Source organism: Pocillopora damicornis, chromosome 4, assembly GCF_964200805.1.
Source record: "Pocillopora damicornis chromosome 4, jaPocDami1.2, whole genome shotgun sequence".
Lineage (NCBI taxonomy): Eukaryota > Metazoa > Cnidaria > Anthozoa > Scleractinia > Pocilloporidae > Pocillopora > Pocillopora damicornis.
This window is the reverse complement of record NC_142673.1, coordinates 2,928,491-2,947,052: the sequence shown is the minus strand read 5'-3', so window position 1 is coordinate 2,947,052 and position 18,562 is coordinate 2,928,491. Positions and strand designations below refer to the sequence as shown.

Genomic DNA, 18,562 nt, shown 5'->3' with positions numbered 1-18,562 from the left:
TTCAGCTCTAGTCCCCTGGAAGGTGACTGTATCTGGTGCAGCTGTCAGTGCAGGTGTAATCGATTTCCTGTTTGTTAATTTTTTATTGTTCTGATATGAATTGCCTGATCAGACTGGGTTTCACTTAGACAACAGAAATGCAGTAAAAAGTTTCCATCCCAAGTGATGAAAGCTGAGGTAGCTGAGAAAAGAAACCTACTTTGAAAGTTAGTTGTTTATTTGCGAGTTCGCTTTCCGGTAGGCATCAGTTGTTAAATGCTAATTGAGATAAATTAACTTGTATAAACTTGTTCAAGACTATATTGTTTGCTAACCTTCTCAATGCCTAAACTCTGAGCGCAGACTAATTCCATGAGTAAGTTTTCCCGACTGAAAAGTTAGAACAACTTTTAAACATAATTTTTCCATTTTTAACAGGAGAGTAACCCACGAAAATTAGAATGTGTAGACTGAAGTAATAATTAATACGTTTTGCCAACTTTGTAATGAAAAATACTTTGCGCTTACAACTTGAATTTAATGCTCTTGGATGAAAATTGACGTATTGACATCAAGATCGTACTGCCCAAGTAAACAAAATAATAATAATAAACTAGGCTAGTGAAGCTCATCAGAATGTTATCAACAAATCAATTTGTAAGTGGATTAATTGAGCAAAAAAAAAACATTCCTTGGTGTATAACAGTCAAGAAAGCGTAATTTGTGGATAAGTTGTATCTTTGAATTCCTAGTCAGGATCGTGGTATCCAGTGTGGGTGACTACATACATAATTAGTGTATCTTATCTGCAGCTGTGGCTTAGGCATTGACAATGAAGTCATTAAGGAAGGAAAAGAAAGTGTTACCACTCAAAGGAGGTTGCTAAACCATGATGTTCCTTTTGAAACAACATATCAATTTTTCATTCATGAGCCACATGACAAAGCTCTAAGATCTCTGCAGCTTAAAACTTTGAAGACATCAAGATCAGTTCTAGAACTTATTTAACATCACATCTTCACTCTCTTTTTACACAGGTTTACAACATGTTATTTTCAAGTCAAATATCTTTTGTGACTTTTACTCTCATTGAGTTTCTCTGTATGGTGAATTTAATTTTGTGCCATGAGCACTCTTCACACCATTCAGATACTCATTCATGTGGGAATCAGTATGGTGAAGGTTGTAATGTTCTCAAGAATGATCTTACAGAGGAGGAAATGTTTCTGCGTGGTCATATGAAGCCATTTGGATCACATCGTCCTCCTGACTTCGTCGTAGAAGAACTTCCTTACATGATTTCTCCCGAGGATTTCTACATGAATTATGTTATAAAGCATAAACCAGTTGTGTTTAAAGGTAATCTATTTTAACTGACAGTCTATATTCCTCTCTATCTATGAATGTGATTCTTTGATTTACTTCAAATATATTTTATGAATTTAATTATTCCACAGTAACACTGAGTTACCACTAAATATCATTCAGATACTGTACATTTTAATGCTAGCACAAATCATGAGAAATTAAGTTATTTAGAGCAAATTGTTCAATTCTCACAAGAAAATTGTTGTTCTTCCAATTTAGGTGCTGTGAAATACTGGCCTGCATATACAAAGTGGACAGATAAATACTTGAATACAACTTATGGGCAAGAAAGGTTTCACATGGAAACAAAGGATGATGACAAATGGAATGTCCCCCCTGATATGGAGCTGAGTGAATTTCTCTCTCAATACAACCATTCAAATCGCTACCTTGTTGATGAAGTTCTTCCAGACATGCGAAAAGATGTAATTCTTCCACTGTGTTTACGCTGTGAAGAAATGAGCTCATTCTTTTTTGTGTCGTACTTCTGGATGAGCACTGGAGGGACATCGTCATCGATACACATTGATACAGATGAAAACTTGCTGTGTGTCATTCATGGGCATAAATCTGTCCTCATGGTGTCTCCAGTCTATTCCACTCATCTGTACTCTGATGAGTCACGGGTGCTGGGTGTCTCAGACATCAATCCACAAGCTGTTGATTTAGAGAAATTTCCCAATGTCATGAAAGTCCGGTATCACCGTGCCAATGTTGAAGAAGGAGATATTGTTTACATCCCCCAGGTGTGGTGGCACCAAGTTATATCAAGGTAATTATAGCATGTATATTTTTGCATATCATGGATCTAATACTTTAAATCCAAAGAGTGACCAGCTTCTAATTTCTCCTTACTGTGAAAGTCTGCTGAATCATTCATTAACCCTTTAAACCGTAAGAGTGACTAGCATCAAATTTCTCCCTACAATGGCACCCCTGAGTCACACATTAAGGTTATGAGAATTAAGGAATGATCACCAATGAAAAAAGCGTTTGATTGGTAAACAAATTCTCCTTGTCAGCACTTAAAGAAATGTGTAAAAGGCAATATAGAGAATATGCATACTGATGTTAGGGTGTAAAGGGTTAAGATCATGACAATTAAGGAAATGATCACGAACCTATGAAGCATTAATTGTTAAGCAAATTCTCTTCTTCAATACTGAAGAAAATGTATAGGGATAAGTATGGAAAATATGGATACTATCTGTTAGTGTATGTGGAGGGGTGGTGGCCTCATGGTTAGTGCGTTCGACTCTGGATCGGGTGGTGCGGGTTCGAGCCCTGGCCGGGGTCATTGTGTTGTGTTCTTAGGCAAGACACTTTACTCTCACAGTGCTTCTCTTCACCCAGGTGTACATTAATGGGTACCAGCAAATGTGCTGGGGGTAACCCCTGCGATGGACTAGCATCCCATCCAGGGGGGAGTAGCAATACTCCTAGCCGCTTCATGCTAAGAAAACCAGAGTTAAGCACCTGCCCCATAGGCCACTCAGGCCTATATAAAGGCTTTACTTATCTGTTAGTGTGTAAAGGGTTAACCTTTAACTCCCAAGGTCTCATTAGTAATTCTCCTTACTATTTTCCAAACAATTCTCATTATGTTAGTTTGGAGAATTTGGTATCGGATAAATCAGCAATCGCATAATTGATATTTTCCTTTATTCTCAATTCACTTGTCTGCATGATATTGTATAGATGTATAGTGAGGAGAAACTCTCTCTTGGTCACTCATGGGAGTTAAAGGGTTAAATGATAAATCAATGATGAATAATGTCCTTAATTACATCTTTTTTTATTGCTATAGACCTGAACGTCAACAAGCAGTGGCCTTGTGGTGGAAATCCAAACCAGTATTTAAAAAACCTGGAAGGGAGGCACTGCCAGTGGAAAGTCTTGACAAAGGTATTGGCTGTAAACTGGGTGTTGAGTATTGACTTTGAGTTTTTGTACACAAATTTATCAGACAGTAAAAGGTGCTCCCCATTCTGGCTTTGTGAGATAGTGCAAAGCAGGCTCTGGTTGTCTCCTAACCTGTTATTACCTGTGTCTGATAAACATTAACTTTCCCTCCTTTAGGTACCACACATTTTCTAGTAAATCAGTTACAAGAAGTTTGGTGGTAGATCAAGATAACTTCTGCCTGATAAGTTTGAGTAATCTCATTACCTGTTTGCTGGATGATATAATTTATGAATATTAGAGGGAGAAGTTACTTGTTAATTACTTGTGGGATTTTAAAAAGGGTTAAGTCCCAATCAATAGCAATTTGATGCAAATGGTGTTAATCTGATTATTACAACAATAATCATATGTAGTACAACTTGGCCATAAGTTTATCTTAATCATTGTACCTGTAGTAAGAAGTTGGACAGTTTAATTAATAATTATTTAATAGTAAACAGCACTTACTTTACTGATTGAAGATATGAAACATTTACAGAAAGGTATTCCTTTGGAAATGTCCTGGCCCAGTATGAGTTATGGGTTCAGAATGTGAGTGATATCACACCAAGAGTAAAATGCAAGGACCAGCAGGTTTTCATGAGCGATTATCAGTTTGAAAGTGACAAAATGAATGTACCACAGACACAGGGGGATGGAGGCTACCTGGAAGAGGTATGGACAACATGAGAAGATCACTCTAGAGTGAGATGTACAGGTTGTATCAATGTTCTCTCCATCTGGGACACTGCCAGCTTATTTCAGGGGGTCTTCTATGGTCATGTAAAGTTCTAAGCAAAATCTAAATTTCTCAGTTTTCCTGTTGTTCAAATTTGAAAGTGCTTGAGAGTTTCATAATCAAATTTTCCACAACTTCAGTTCTGAATAGTCAGATGGGATTCAGACCTTTTTCTGACTGGTTATGCCTTTCATTGTCCACTTTCATATGAATTTGAAATTGATTTCAACAAGTAGAAACATTATTACCATTTCCATTTTGCTAAATAAATTTGGTAGAATTTTTTTGCAGGAAACAAAAGTACATTTGAGAAGAGAGCAAAAAGACAGTTCAGAACCGTGTTTTGTTGTTGAAAAGGAGTCACACACAACCACTCAATCAACTCTTTAAACCTTTGACCCATTAGAGTAACTAGCATCCAATAACTCTTTATGATATCACCCCTGAATCAAACATCAAAGTCATGACAATAATGGAAATGATCACTTACTTAAGAAGCTCTTTATTGTAAAACAAACTCTCATTGTCAGCACCACAGGAAATGTATAGAGAACAGTATGGAGAATATGCATTCTGATGTTAGGGTGTTAATATAAGGGGTTAATAAACAGTACATGCGTATGGAGGGAGACATTCTTGGCCAAGGTCTTTTTATGTTTATTGGAGTAATTCTTAGTCTGATTCCACTCTACCATAATCTTAATCTGCTTTTTATTTTTATTTTTGTTTGCAGGAATTAGGCCTGAAAATCAGTGATCTGAACAAGCCAGAAAACAAAGATTTGAACCCTTGTGATTTTGATTACAAAAATCAGAAGAGCCCATGTCACTTTGAAAGCTGTCGCAACCAGGAGGATGAAGGGAACACCAAGTGCATCAGATATATACTAGACTACTGTCTTCACTATGATGACAGAGGATGTGTAGATCAATTGCCACAGTTGATGAATAAGCTAGGTTCTTCTCAGTACAAGGAGATACAACAAATGCAATCTGATTTTTGAGCATGTCTTTGCTGTTACACATTCTGCTGTGCTTTCCATTCATGCTACTGGACATGTTTTGTATGCTTTCCTTTTGAATGTAACAATTGTTTATGTCATAATGTTGACTGATGGTAGTTTTCCACTCCTCAGCTATCTTCCTTTCATTTCCCCTCCCTTTCTCTCTCCTCTTTTGCCCTCTTCTCCCCAAAGTCCTTTTACTTGTGAATTTTACCTTGTGTAGCTGGATTTTTGTGTGAGGGTTTTGAGTTGTAGAGAGTCACTGGCAAACCTCTGACAGTACTGTGAAAGATAATTAATTCATGGGTTGCAGCTGTAATGTTTCTTGAAAAAAATTAGTTTATTTCATCCAATACACCAAAACATAGTCAGAAATTTAACTTGTCATGTGATTTTGTCTCACTGACCAAATGCAAAGAGTACATGCAATTCACTTCTGAACTAGCCAATCAGCAATTAGCATGAAAAGCACTATTCACTTGTATGTTACCTACTAACGATAATTGTCAGGTTGTACAGCTGTGGTTAAAATAATATAATCATCTTCCCTTTTATCCTCTAAGACTTATGTCTATGGTAGGAGCAGATGAGAAAAGAAGAGAGTCGTCTGTATGGACAAAGTTTAATTGCAGGAATAGGAATCAGTGGGAATAAAGTTATTCAAAATGGAACAGTTATTGCAATGGACAATCTTGTAGAAGAACCTCTTGTTTTTAATTAATCACTTACATCTGTTTAAACATCAGCTTTAACTATAAACGGAGTGTACAATTTATACACAAAAGATGACAATCCATGCCACCCCTACTTTCTATATTATAACAATTCAATGGGTTGCTTTATCAGCAGCTGGGTAAATGCACATGGAAGCCAAACACTTATTTCTGTTCTGACTAACGTCTATCAGCTGTATTATGTAACTTGGCATTTACAAGTGCACTGGTCATAACACTACTGATTTGAGAAGTGGAGAGAGATTACTGCCATGTAGTGACTTTGCATGAGACACCCCACTGTTTGTGCTCTTATTGAGAAATTTGTGTTCAACATAAAACAAAACTATAGAGTTCCCTGTTACATGTAGCAGTCCATTGAAAAAAAAAACTTAAAAAGAACAAACTTTTTTCCTTGTATTCACTTTTCAATAGTTACTAAGAACTTAAGTCAGATGAATGAAAACCTATCAACTTTGAAATGCAAAGTGTTACTACATATATAACAGTTCACTGATGTAGGATGCAAAATGAGACTAGGAAACAAAAGGCAAGTCCACCCCAAACTGGGTATTATTGCAACCTTCTATTACCTCTATTAATCAGCTGATTCATTCCACTACCACAAATGTAAACCCAGACCACAATGGTAACAGTTTGAGGCCAATATTTAATCTTAAGAGCATTTCTCCTCATGCTTGATTTATTTTAAGATGCAGTACACCTCTTTCTTTTATGTGTCTCTTTATCAGCCCCTTTGGAGTAAAAACTTTACTTTTGACTCTACCAACAAGACCAGGAAGGCTTCTTAGCATGTACATGAATGAATATCAGTTACTCCTGCCATTAATGAGTTCATCAGTGCCCTCTCCCATCTTTCATTGGCAAAATGATTGTGTTCTGTGAATCTAGATTACTGATATTTCATTTTTATTACATACAAAGTATTTTGATACAGAGAGGACTTTGTTTAACACCAAGAATTAAAATTAAGCCTGATAAAAGGTCACATGGTTCAAGCTGCAAGTTGGTGGAGGGGTGGGAATGAGGAGGGTGAGAATTGTTCCCCAGTCTCCATCTCCTTCACTGGAATGCCTCTCTTTCCCCTTCATTACAAAATACTGCAGACAAAGTGAACACAAAACTAACGTATCTTCTTTCTTGCCCACCCCTATTCTCACAGCTCCCAATTCCTTTTTCCCCTTCACTACAATGGCCTTACACAGGGCTGATACCAGCTAACAGCACTTCTTGCCCACAGGCTCTTCTCAGTTTTGCTTTCTTCCATGTCATCTTTAACAAGGTTACTTAAAGGTACGATTTAAAGTACCCCTTTACTGAAAAAAGACTACAAAACTTTTATAAACAAGGACTTAAGTTTCACCAATTTTGGTCTCACTGAATACTGGAAACTGAAACAAAGCTACTAACTTATTATGGGAAATTGGATTCATTTTTTTATCGCTTGTTTAAATCCTACTGATACAACTAAAAATGATGCCTTCAAAAGCAAATAAAGTGGCACCATAATTCCTCGTACTTACAGAAAAAAAAATTGTACTACAAATGTAAAGAGGTAAGAAAATACAAGAACATCAATGTATGGGCAAAACACATCCATACAGAGCATGTTATTATGCATTTCTTCTAACATGTGTAAATTGTGATTTCCTGACTCCTCCTTTCTCCACTTCCAGTACTGCTCACTTCTGGTTGGTTATGACACTTCGCACTCCAGCAGCTGCGACACTGGTTGCTGCACTCTGAACATGTGGATTGGAGGCCATACCACTTGCAAACTCACCCTGTGCCTTCTCAAAACTGGCACCAGCCATACGATAGATCCTATGGACCTGAGAAATTTTTGTACCAAAATAAACAAAGTTACCACTACATGCAAGCATAATGTGCATAACTGCCTCAACTACTAGTACAGCACTACATGCAGTAACCACATTTTTGTGGCCATTTCATTTTAATATATATCTCTTATTAGACATTTTGGTGTGTAGAATCACTGAGTATTTTCATGAGTTGTGCCATATTTTGACGAGCCCATAGAGTGCGTCAAAATACAAACTACAAGTAAAAATAATCAGCAATACTACACACCAAAACATCTAATAAGTTATTTATTATCCACCTGCTTTTTTTTCCACAAGTCTTTCTGCTCATGTCTCATAAGGTAGGAAAAGCAAAGCAGATAGAGAAGCATAGGGTGTGCAGCTGCCTTGTTAAACAGGTTTTTTTTTGCAGTGCAAAATAACCAACTGTCCAAATAACTGTACATTATTGGCAGCATATTTTTAATCTATTCATACCTTATTTACACTCAACTTTGTGCAGTTGGATAATAATACCAGATATTTCTCAGAAGTGTTTACCAATAATTACTCCCTCACCCCTTTGTTACCATGTTATCAAAATAACAGAACCAAAAAATAGTTTCCCATCAACATATTTAACCTCACTGACAAAAATTAAAGTGAAAGGTGTTTTTCTCCCTCTGAAGTTTTAGTGGTAGAGCAATTCTGCTTATATATGAAGCTAGATCAGTTATCTATCTTCTCTCAGCACCATCATGTATCATTCGCATAGTATGATACATTTTACTGAAGGTGGTGGCCCATATGTTCACCAGTTGTTAATTTAATGGTTATAAAAGTGTACATGTTCCATTTCAATGTGTTTTTTCACAAAAGTTGAGAATCCAGTTTTGATGGAAATCAAAGTTATATAAAGGAGATTCCCATGAATTTTCATGGCACCAAAAAATAGTTATAGATGGGTTTCCATGGTCTCTGGCACTGAAGCAAAAATAATAGTTTGCCGTGGGATTTGAGATCCTAGGAATTGCGAAAAGGAGAATACTGATATAGCACTCAATTGAAAATCTTACTTTTCTGATGCTGGTGGTTACAGCTTTGAAAATACCTCATACATGTATGTTGAAATGTGCTTACTGTTTTTACCTGTAGCAAAAAACACTTGGCAAGAACCCTGTGTGACACTGGGTTGCTTGAGAGAAAGTCAAAAATTCAATAAGATCTGTCAAAACTGTACCTTCATAAGGAGGAAAATATCTACAATAACACCAACTAACAACAATACTCCTGTTGTGAACATCATGGCTCCTACAGGTACACTGTTGTGAACTACTTGAGTTGCGTTGATAAAACCGCTAAAACAGGAAAAATTGGAGTCACCTACGGCCTGTATTATTATACTCCTGAGTTAATATCACAGATGCATCCAGCCAACTTGACTGAATATGCTCAGTCATTTAGAGCTTTCAATGAGGTGGTAGCTGGCCAATTCTGCTGGCTTGTCTACCATCTTTGGCCAGTTTCTTTTACCTCCCTTAGTCAAAAGTGCTGATGAAAAATTGTTTGAAATTATTGAAATACAATGGGAGACATATGCACCGCAGCAATTTCCCAGTTTTGTTCCAAACTGAATCCACAGATAATTTAACAGTTAGGATTTAAATGTGTGAATTGGTTCCTATGACCCTAGTGGAACTAACAAAACAACATGGCTTTCACATTAACTTGCCTGACTATTATTTCTAATTTGCAGTCTACTTTCAAACTTATCAACAGCCCTGTCCACAAAGGAGTTCATTCCAGAAATAAAATAATTGAAAGAAATTTAGGAATCTTGGACATGGTTTTCTTTGTTTTGCCTTTCTGCAAGCATGATTAGGGATACATCACTGAAAGTCTACATATAGTCTTCTTGAAACAGAAAAGGTTTTGAATTGCTACAAAGTAAATGGATTACAAGGACTAATATACATGAACTCTACGAAACCAAGGCCACAGACCCTGAGTTTGCAGAAAGTGTCCCCCTTTACTGACTATACCAAACCCAATCTGGAGTGCAACATTACAAATTACAGTAATGATAAAATGTATCAAGAGTCCATCCAAAAAGGAAACTTACCAGGTTCCACCACCAGGAATACCAAGGGTGTAAAATATATTAAGAGCTATGTGAAGAAAGTAAATGAGAAAGAATATTACATAGCTGAAGGAGCTGTCGTTCCTGAAAGAAGCAAGAAGAACAAAACACACAGTTAGCACTAAACTGCTAAGAACCATGAAAACATAGCTTGCAACAGTAAGGAGAGCTAAAGACATCAAGGGCTGTGTCCATTGCTTTTGATCTGCTTTTGATCTGCTTTTAAGAATTACTGACGGTAAGTTGTTTCCCAAAAAAATTCTCCCCGTGTTTTGAAGCTTGATTCCCAAAAATTGAAACTCAAGCTTCAAAACAACTCACATCTGTGCATTACTTTGTAATTTAAACCCTTCCCCCCACCAAGATCTGACAGTTATTTCTCCCCTCTAGATGCTACAAATTTTCTTGTAAATTAGTTGCAATCATTTGGTATTAGATCAAGATAAATTCTACCTGATAAGTGTGAGTACTCTCATTCCTTGTTTGCTGGATAATGTATAGATATCATAGGCAGAAGTTACATCAACTCTAGGAGTTAACACTCCAAACATTGGATCTCCAAATTCAGACAATCACTTTGCTAACTTAAATTATACTTAAATGTTATTAATCTCCCCATTAGAGCTGTACTCACTTCAGAGCATTATAGCATGGCCGGTACCAACCAAGAAATGAAAAAGGAACATTTGCCACTAAGTAGAGTATTGATATTCCAAATGTTTGGCCATCATGTATTGGCTCAGCACCTTTCACAAGCATGGCAAATGCAGCAAGGAAGTTGAAAAACATCGTAAAACTGTACACTGAAAGAAAAGCAGAACAAAAGACATCAACATCACACATACACACCATCACAACAGAATGAAAAACCATTGGCTAAAACCAATATTCGGTAACTAACTCACACCTGCTAACTTTGAACTTACATGTGTGAATGAGCTCATAATTTTGTCAGAAGAGGTCCTTTGTACCTCCATTATACTGTGTTTTACAACAAAATCTGATAGTCTGGGGTTCAAATTCTTAACAGGGATTTACTTAAAATTTTTCAACATTCTACCGATGTCACAACTGTATGTATCACTTCTCATTCTATTTGATGAACAAGCTCAAAATTTCAAAATTTACAATCTTTCTTATTGCAGAAAAATGTATGTTGATCCATAATAAGACAATTTGGTTAATTTGCCATAAACATTGAACATTGAAGATAAGCACTTACCTTGCCACCTGATGTAAACCATTCTACAAGTCTTCTGGTAGTCAATGGGAATATCAATGCTGATATCCTGAAAGAAACATGGCCTACAAGGACATTTTTTGGGGAGAGGAGGGAAATTGTTTTCCCTATAACCTGTAAAACAAATAAAAAAGACAACAATGGTACGCATTTTAATATCTTTATCCTGATCGGTCAATCAGGGCATGAAATTGCACCTAATACAGGCACCAATGCAACTAAATCTTTAACTTTGGTGACCAAATCCTGAAAATTAGTTGTCAAATTGGTAACTAGAATGTTTCATCATAACCTTACCAAGAGATAAAGTGAACTAAAAAGATAAATCCACAGCAAACTTCCTTGTTAAGTTTTCCAATAACTAGACACCATCTTGGATTTAAGTGAGCTTGAATGTTGTAAATCATTCCATCCTAGTGTCCACTTTGTAGCACATGAAAGATCTTTTCCCTAACTTAATTTTGGAGGGTCTATCTAGAACACTGACAAAAGGTTTTGTTTGTCTTTGAAAATCATGACCAACTTTTTCTGAATTGGCTACCACTTTGAAGAATTAAGGAGCCAAGTGGCTATCAGAAAAAAAAATTAATTTTACACACTGTAAACAAAGAAGGCATTAACGTTAAAGAGTACAATACTACATTTCTATATGGCACTCCAAATTTAAACCTTTGAAAAAAAATAAAACATGTTACTTTCTTCACTACAACTAAAAATGGTTTGGCGTAGTTTGTCTTCTCTATATACTTTATAAAACAACCCATTCAAAAAATGCACAGCAACATTCTCCAAAAGTTAATTAACCCTTTCAATCCCAAATCTGATTGCAAATTCTTCCCTCTTACTTCTACACATTTTCTTTTAAGCAAGTCACAAGAGTTTGGTGTTAGGCCAAAAGTACAACCTCTACCTGATAAGTTTAAGTATTCTGTTAACTGGATAATAAATGGATAGGGAGAAGTTACATGTTAATCACCTCTGGGAGTAAAAGGGTTTAAGATGTTTTGAGTAGTGTGCACAACAGAGTAAGAAGGTACACTGTACATGTACCCTTCAAGATTATTTAATTGAAATATTTTAAAAGCCTCTACCTCCAAATTGCATTCGTTGTAACTCTTGTTCTTTCCTTTGAAGTTCTGCTGCTTTACGTTCTAAATCCTATAAAAAATTGGACTGGCATTTAATTTGTGGCCTGACCATAAGAATACATTTATTATGAAATCTCAGTATTTCAACTTTCAAACTACATTTCTACATCAATGGGCAGAGTAGTTCCAGAAAAAGCTGTGCCATTTGCAGAAAAAACTAAGACAATATTTTCCAGAGGTAAAATTTTAGCTGCAAGTGGAAAAAAACGTGATAATACAAATGGAAACAATACAGCTGGAAATTGTTTTGGGAGGTATACACAATATCTAAAAGCTAAAAACTCAAATGCTTGTTCACATTTATCAAACTTCAACTTTAGACCCTAAACACTCAGTACCAAAAACTTTTCCACCTTGCTATATAAACACCAAACACAAGCTACCAATTTGGAAATTGAAAATTTAGTAGCTAGAATGAGCACCATAACAGCCATAACTTGGAGAACACTGTCTAGCGACACACTGTACAGGCACACATACAACACTGATGAGGACACCATACCTCCTGCCTTTTCCGTAAATTTTCTGCTTCTTCTTCAATCTGTGTGAGATTCATGTAGAAAATAGTGGGGTCAAAAATAAAAATTGATTCATCATCTTTCACTAACTTCACTTACATATACTTCATTGCATTTCAAGGTAAACATTGTGTACCAAATGTTTATTGCTCACTCTGCCCTTCAATCACCACCAGAGCATGTTTTTGAGTGGGACTTGAGACAGTTACAACATCCCAAACTACAACTGGTTCACAAGCTATTCTGATTTCTACTTTTAAAGTAAAATAAATGCACATGTTACACATACCACATAAGGTGGAGGTTCTTCTCTGGTCGGAAGCACAGCTGGCTGAGAGGAAGAAGGGGATGGAGCTGTGGGTGGTGGTGGAGGAGGGGGTTGGACAGCTGGTGTTGTCTTTGGCTGGAAAAAAATCAGTGAACGGCACAATTAGAAAGAAAAAACCTTCGACCCACAGAGACAAAAAAAATAATATTATAGCAGCATACAAGAGCTAGTTAGAGTATGTATTGTCTAAGGCTAGAAAAAAATCAGCGAACAGCACAATTAGAGAGAAAAAAAACCTTTGAACCACAAAGACAGAAAAGACAAATATTATAGCAGCATACAAGAGCTGGCTCAAGTAGGATTGCATTCTGCCTCATCTGCCTTAGTGTACAAGAAAAGGAGTTTTGAGTGTTGAACCAAAAATTATCAACTACATTAAAAATGCTATTTCTGTTTTCTTGGTTTTAATTCTATTTTTTTCCCGACAATCTATTTGCTATGGGAGGCCAAATTTATCACATGTTTAGAGTTTTTGAACTGATGGAACTATTTTTCCCAGGTTCAAGTTTTCAAACTTAATCTGTAAAGTCTTTGCAAATTTGTTGCTTCATATACATGTACATGCCATGTTGAAACATGTTCTTTATCTATATCATTTCTGCACAATAGGCAATTATTTCAGTTTGTAAATATTGCTAGGAATGTTAGGTTTCAACATCATTCAGGATTCTTAATTTCAGTTTAAAATAATGTATTGTGATTCAATATTAACAAAAAAAACAAAGTCAAATATAAAACCAAATAACAAATCAATTGCATATCCACATAAGCGCGAGTCTCAAAAAGAGTGTGGAATAATCAAAGACAACTATTTCAATCAAGCTACACATATTAGCATAATGCTTTATTTACAGCCCATGATATAACCTCCTAATGTGTGATCTATTGTAGCTATAATTCAACTAGTATTTCTGATCATGAACTGGGCTGTATCTGGTTTCATCTATGTCTTGAATGAGAGCTAATAGAAGAACAGAAATAAAGAAAATAGAGCCCATAAATGATAAATTGAGCGCAATATCATTACTTAAGAATTTTCTGTTACAACTTTGCTACATCCTTGCAAATAATACATTTGTTCCTTGTTCAGCTGGATTTAAAGCAAACTACTGCTTTGTCCATTAACTATTGGGGATTTTTATTCAGAAGCTGGTATCACTTGCGTTTGAATATGATAAATCCCTGTGTGAAACGACTAACAATTATTTATTTCGGAAGCCTTCACTGAGTTCATAACTATATGCTCTGGTGCACAGAAGATACAAAATCAACACGTTGAGTTTAAGATCTTATTTCTTTCTCAACGCAATTTTTTTAAAAATTGTTTAACAATAAGGAGAACAAAGAGAACCCAACGATGCAAGCTCTAAAAAATTAAGTGACGGGTTTCTATAAGCAAGGATACTTGATCTTATATCAGCTACTTTGTAGGAGGAAATTAATGGTAAACAGGTCTCTATCGAAGAGGTTTTCACAAACAAGAGGTTTTCGTAAGCTTAAAGATTCGAACATCAGACATTTTTTCTCAACATCCTGCGCTGATAAAGGTAAGAGCTGGGGTTCGTGATGTATATTCTACGGCCAAGTACATCACGACAAAAATAAAGTACAATCATGTCTATCCAAGTCTACATGAAAACAAATCAGTCTTAATGTGACTTCAATTAGTCAACGCTCTTTCTCAGAAAACGAAGGGAGTTCATAGAACTATCACCCTATGTTATTTCTAGAACTCAAGGCCCTTATGGAAAAAAATACCACACTTCTAAGTTACGAAAGCGCTCTTAACAAAAATGAAACACTTAGAGGAAATGAACAACCTTTGCTCCTGTTGGTTGAGCTGTGTTCGCGTCCGCAAATGGATTGAAATCTTCCAGTCCTTTGGAGGCATTATTCGTAACTGAAGCAACCGATGGATCCTGTAAATGTAAAGAATTCCCGACACGTTAAAAGAACCAACATAAAAATCTCCGAGATCACTACCGTCGTCTGAATGTGTGTTTGTCTTGCATTATGAAGCAAAAACAATCTTATTCACAGAAGGAATACTTACAGCGAATGGATTTTCTGAGTCCCCAGCGAAGGGATTTTCCTCAAAACCGGCCATAGTCAAGCTTCCCCTTATGTTCAGGGAGCAGAAACAGCGATTTTAACCCTTGAATCCGACAATATAGGTCACAGTATTTCCACAGAAGTAAGAGGTACTAGCAAATTTGCTTGCGCATGTGTACGTGGAAAACTGTCATGTGATTTGAAAAGGTGACGTAATCTGACAAATTGTTGCTAAAAATGGAACGCACGCAAAAGCTATTAGGATGGGCCATATGGGCTGTAGAAGTAGTAAAAGCTTCGCCAATTGAATAACTATCACAAAAATTTCGAAAAAATCTCTCTGTCAGGAATTTTCAACCCCCTCAATTGTGTCTAGTGTAGGAGATTTCTGCTATAATATTTGTGTACCTACTTATTTGGAAACTGACATAAAAGTTGGCACACTGTAGCTTTTCTGCTCGTATTTTTAGATTATTTTTTGTGTGATATTTATTGTCCATCTCCTTTATCTCTGCAAGGTGAGATTTTCTTCCGCCGTCACGCTTCCTGTCATGCGGCCAGCAGCGAGATCGTCAAGCGACTTGAACGTGATTCATTATCACAAGGTCGATCTTATGATCAGACAAAACCAACGAACAACGGCAAAAATCAATCTTTTAGACGTCCTCTTGCAGCTGTGTAAACAGTTTGGTCAAATAAAATTATTCGCTTCTCACGTCAATAAGATCCTCTCCTGCTTTTAACGAATTAATAAATTGGTCTACCTAAGAATCATTACATAAATATTATGGACGCTACATGGTATTTTATGCGACATACTGAGCGTTCATTTGAGCTAGCGCTGGCCTAAGGATTGCAGAAGCACAGTAAAAATTTTTGCAGGATGAATGGAATTGGAGGTGGAAATGGTAAAAGGGAATTTTTTTTTGTTACTCCAAATTTTTTTCCGTAAAGAGCCCTCTTCCTCAATACTTTCCTTCACTAAAATCTTAGTCTGTTGTTCGCAAAGACTCTCCGCTTTAAGTAGAAAACAAATCAAAACACATGACATCAAAAATGAGTTTCCTATCTCGATCACTAAAATGGTTTTGCAGCCTTTTGATTTTTCTCCTTATAAATATCTCAAAGATATTATGACGGGAAGAGCCACAGTCTTTCCTTTTTTTTCTTTTTATTATTTCTTGTGCTGAAAAAATGCGCGCACGCGCTTCGACTTACTGAGCGCGCACTCAGAAAACGGTCCGATTGTTACGTCACTTACAACAAGCAGAAGAAAATTTCGCTTTTGTTCCGATCAGTATAGCTTGCAAGTTAGAATTACCCGAAATGGCTTCGGTTGTTAGCGAAAGTTTTATTGTAAGAGCAAGTTATCCATCCAATGAGAAGGAAAGACCGATCAACAAATTGCAAAGACAATTTTATGAACTTGAAAAACAATGTGACAAATATTTTGATGACTTAGGCGATGTTGAAGATATGAAATATGAAAAGATTCCAGTTGGAAGCCAAAGCGGAGAAGGAGATCGTGAAAAGAGATGCACAAATACATGTCAGGCTGTTCTAAGCTCTGACAAACATGGACGAAAAGATGAAGAAAGCAGAAGGAGAAGATTTGAAACCACCAAAGGCGAAAATGCCTGAAGCGGCGAGAAGGGCCTTACAATCTACAAGAAGAGGTCAAGTTTGTCAGTTTGTTAAGATTGGGTGCACTTTTTTTCTTTGACGCTGTTGTGGCGTATGGACTGTGTGAGGTAACGCAGCCATACTTCTGAAACTAGAACAGCCTGCAAGAGAACTTATTTCAATTCAGTTACCATCTCATTCAAAAGCATGGAAACGTTATACGGAACTTGAAATTAACTGCAGTTATGGATATTTTTTGGTAAGTAAACTCCAATTTTTAGCTTTTGTGTCTCCAGATTTTTGTTATTTATTTGCTTTTTAGTTGTTTTATTCATCGTTTGTATGTTTGTGTTGGTTTGCGAACTATTTAAAAAATTGTTTGTATATCATATGATGTGTACCTATTACACAGTACACGGGTATTGAATTGTGGTTTGTTGACTCTGAAACTGAAGTGGATGGGGTTGTCTTGGTAAGGTACTTGGAAAGGAGACTTTCCGATCAAAAGTATCTTCATGTCAGAACAACTCCTATTTGAAAAGTTTTAACCACACGGAACAGTGGGAAGAGTTAAAAAGAAATAAAGAGAGTTAAAAAAACTAGTCAAAATTCCTTGCAAAATGATGTCTTTTTTTAGTGATGCATTGATTAGCTTCGACTTCATGTGTCTGAGTTAGTTTTCCTGGTTCACTCTCGTGAACGCGTTAAACTTGCGCCGTTCAAAACATTCAGGTTTTTTTTACCCTACGGAAAAACGACCATGTTGTTTGCAAGGGCCCTCCACCTAACCTTTGACCCCTAAGAGTGACCTGCATCTAATATCTTCTTACAATACCACTGCTGAGTCAAATAAGGTCACGAGAATAAAGGAATGATCATCAACTGAAGAAGCCGTTGATTGTAATACAAATTCTCCTTGTCAACACCTTGAGTAATGTATAGAGAACAGTATGGAGAATATACATACTAATGTTAGGATTTAAAGGGTGACTTATAGAGAAAGAGCCCAAGAGCAAATTCTCTGGTGAAAACGCGTTTTTCGAATGTTCACTACCAGTCCTCAGTTTTAGAAACAGCGTCAAAGCTGAGATGCCCAACATATCTCTAGTTCGGCATCCTTCTTTGTCGATTTATTTAAAAATGCATTTCGCATGAATCATTGCTTCCGATAAATTTTTAACAATGGTGTATTTTAGAGAAAGGAAAACAAGTTTAAACCATTTGCGTGTATTTCTCACTTCCGTTGCGAAGAAACTGTTTCTTTGTTTGTTGACTCATTTCCCATTATTTTATGTTTTTTAGAACCGAGCATTTGAGTTAGCTACCACCTAATGCACAGGGGTCACAAATGCTATCAGCACAGAAAAATTTCACAATAGAGTGCAAAGGTTTTTAGGGGTTATGTTAGCGGAGACTGACATTTTATCATTTGTGGTTTCGTTTAGTTCTGGAAATCATACAATTGTCAAACAAAATTGTGCTGAAGCCATCAAATATTCATATCTTTTGCAATACCCACTAAAACAGAAACCTGATGTTTGGGGAAAAAGGTTTGATTTGAGATATGTCCAATGTTATTTTTATCAGCCTCTGAATAAAGAAAAAATTATATACATGCAATATTTTTATAGACATTTTTAAGTTTGTTACGTACAGGCAAAGCTGAAAGGTTAATTTAATTTATACACCCACTCATAATTTGCTCCCATTGATTTTTAATCTACGGCGTTGATTAGGTGTCTCTGATTCCACTGTAGATAGAATCCCGCTCAGATTCTTAGATCAGCACGACATCAGATGATGGCAGGTGAATTCAATTTTTTCGTAATTGGTCAGAAACGCCTTCAGTTTAAATAAACGATTTTATTCGACAAATTTCCTTTTACGTACTGAAGGAAAGCCCACCACTCACTGCACTGACGAAAACAAATAAATGAAAAACTT

General features: G+C 36.3%; 2 protein-coding genes across 3 annotated transcripts; one reads left to right on the top strand and one right to left on the bottom strand.

The window, feature by feature from the left end:
• The first annotated feature begins 24 nt into the window (after window positions 1–24).
• Window positions 25–5,704, top strand: LOC113665265 (bifunctional peptidase and (3S)-lysyl hydroxylase JMJD7). The gene is made up of 5 exons (XM_089203461.1): window positions 25–1,338; window positions 1,567–2,119; window positions 3,155–3,252; window positions 3,791–3,966; window positions 4,764–5,704. The coding sequence occupies exons 1-5, from the start codon at window positions 1,026–1,028 to the stop codon at window positions 5,031–5,033; spliced, it is 1,410 nt and encodes a 469-aa protein (XP_089059587.1). The 5' UTR covers window positions 25–1,025; the 3' UTR covers window positions 5,034–5,704.
• A 21-nt stretch (window positions 5,705–5,725) lies between these two features.
• On the bottom strand, window positions 5,726–15,187 carry LOC113665267 (secretory carrier-associated membrane protein 1). Of its 2 annotated transcripts, XM_027180943.2 has the most exons (10): window positions 14,997–15,187; window positions 14,764–14,862; window positions 12,905–13,018; window positions 12,600–12,638; window positions 12,041–12,107; window positions 10,932–11,063; window positions 10,344–10,512; window positions 9,692–9,793; window positions 8,810–8,927; window positions 5,726–7,599 (listed from the first exon to the last, which is right to left on the bottom strand). In XM_027180943.2, the coding sequence occupies exons 1-10, from the start codon at window positions 15,048–15,050 to the stop codon at window positions 7,450–7,452; spliced, it is 1,044 nt and encodes a 347-aa protein (XP_027036744.2). In that variant the 5' UTR covers window positions 15,051–15,187; the 3' UTR covers window positions 5,726–7,449. The 2 variants fall into 2 exon arrangements, with proteins under 2 accessions (XP_027036744.2, XP_089059588.1); XM_089203462.1 differs by lacking the exons at window positions 5,726–7,599; window positions 8,810–8,927 and adding an exon at window positions 8,498–8,764.
• Between the last annotated feature and the right edge of the window lie 3,375 nt (window positions 15,188–18,562).

Coding starts and splice junctions, on each gene's coding strand:
- LOC113665265 (XM_089203461.1), top strand. CDS start 1,026: ATGTTATTTTCAAGTCAAATATCTTTTGTGACTTTTACTCTCATTGAG. Junction 3,253..3,790: donor AGTGGAAAGTCTTGACAAAG/GTATTGGCTGTA, acceptor AAACATTTACAG/AAAGGTATTCCTTTGGAAAT. Junction 3,967..4,763: donor ATGGAGGCTACCTGGAAGAG/GTATGGACAACA, acceptor TTTTGTTTGCAG/GAATTAGGCCTGAAAATCAG.
- LOC113665267 (XM_027180943.2), bottom strand. CDS start 15,050: ATGGCCGGTTTTGAGGAAAATCCCTTCGCTGGGGACTCAGAAAATCCA. Junction 14,863..14,996: donor ACTCAGAAAATCCATTCGCT/GTAAGTATTCCT, acceptor TTACATTTACAG/GATCCATCGGTTGCTTCAGT. Junction 9,794..10,343: donor CCATGCTATAATGCTCTGAA/GTGAGTACAGCT, acceptor TGCTTCTTTCAG/GAACGACAGCTCCTTCAGCT.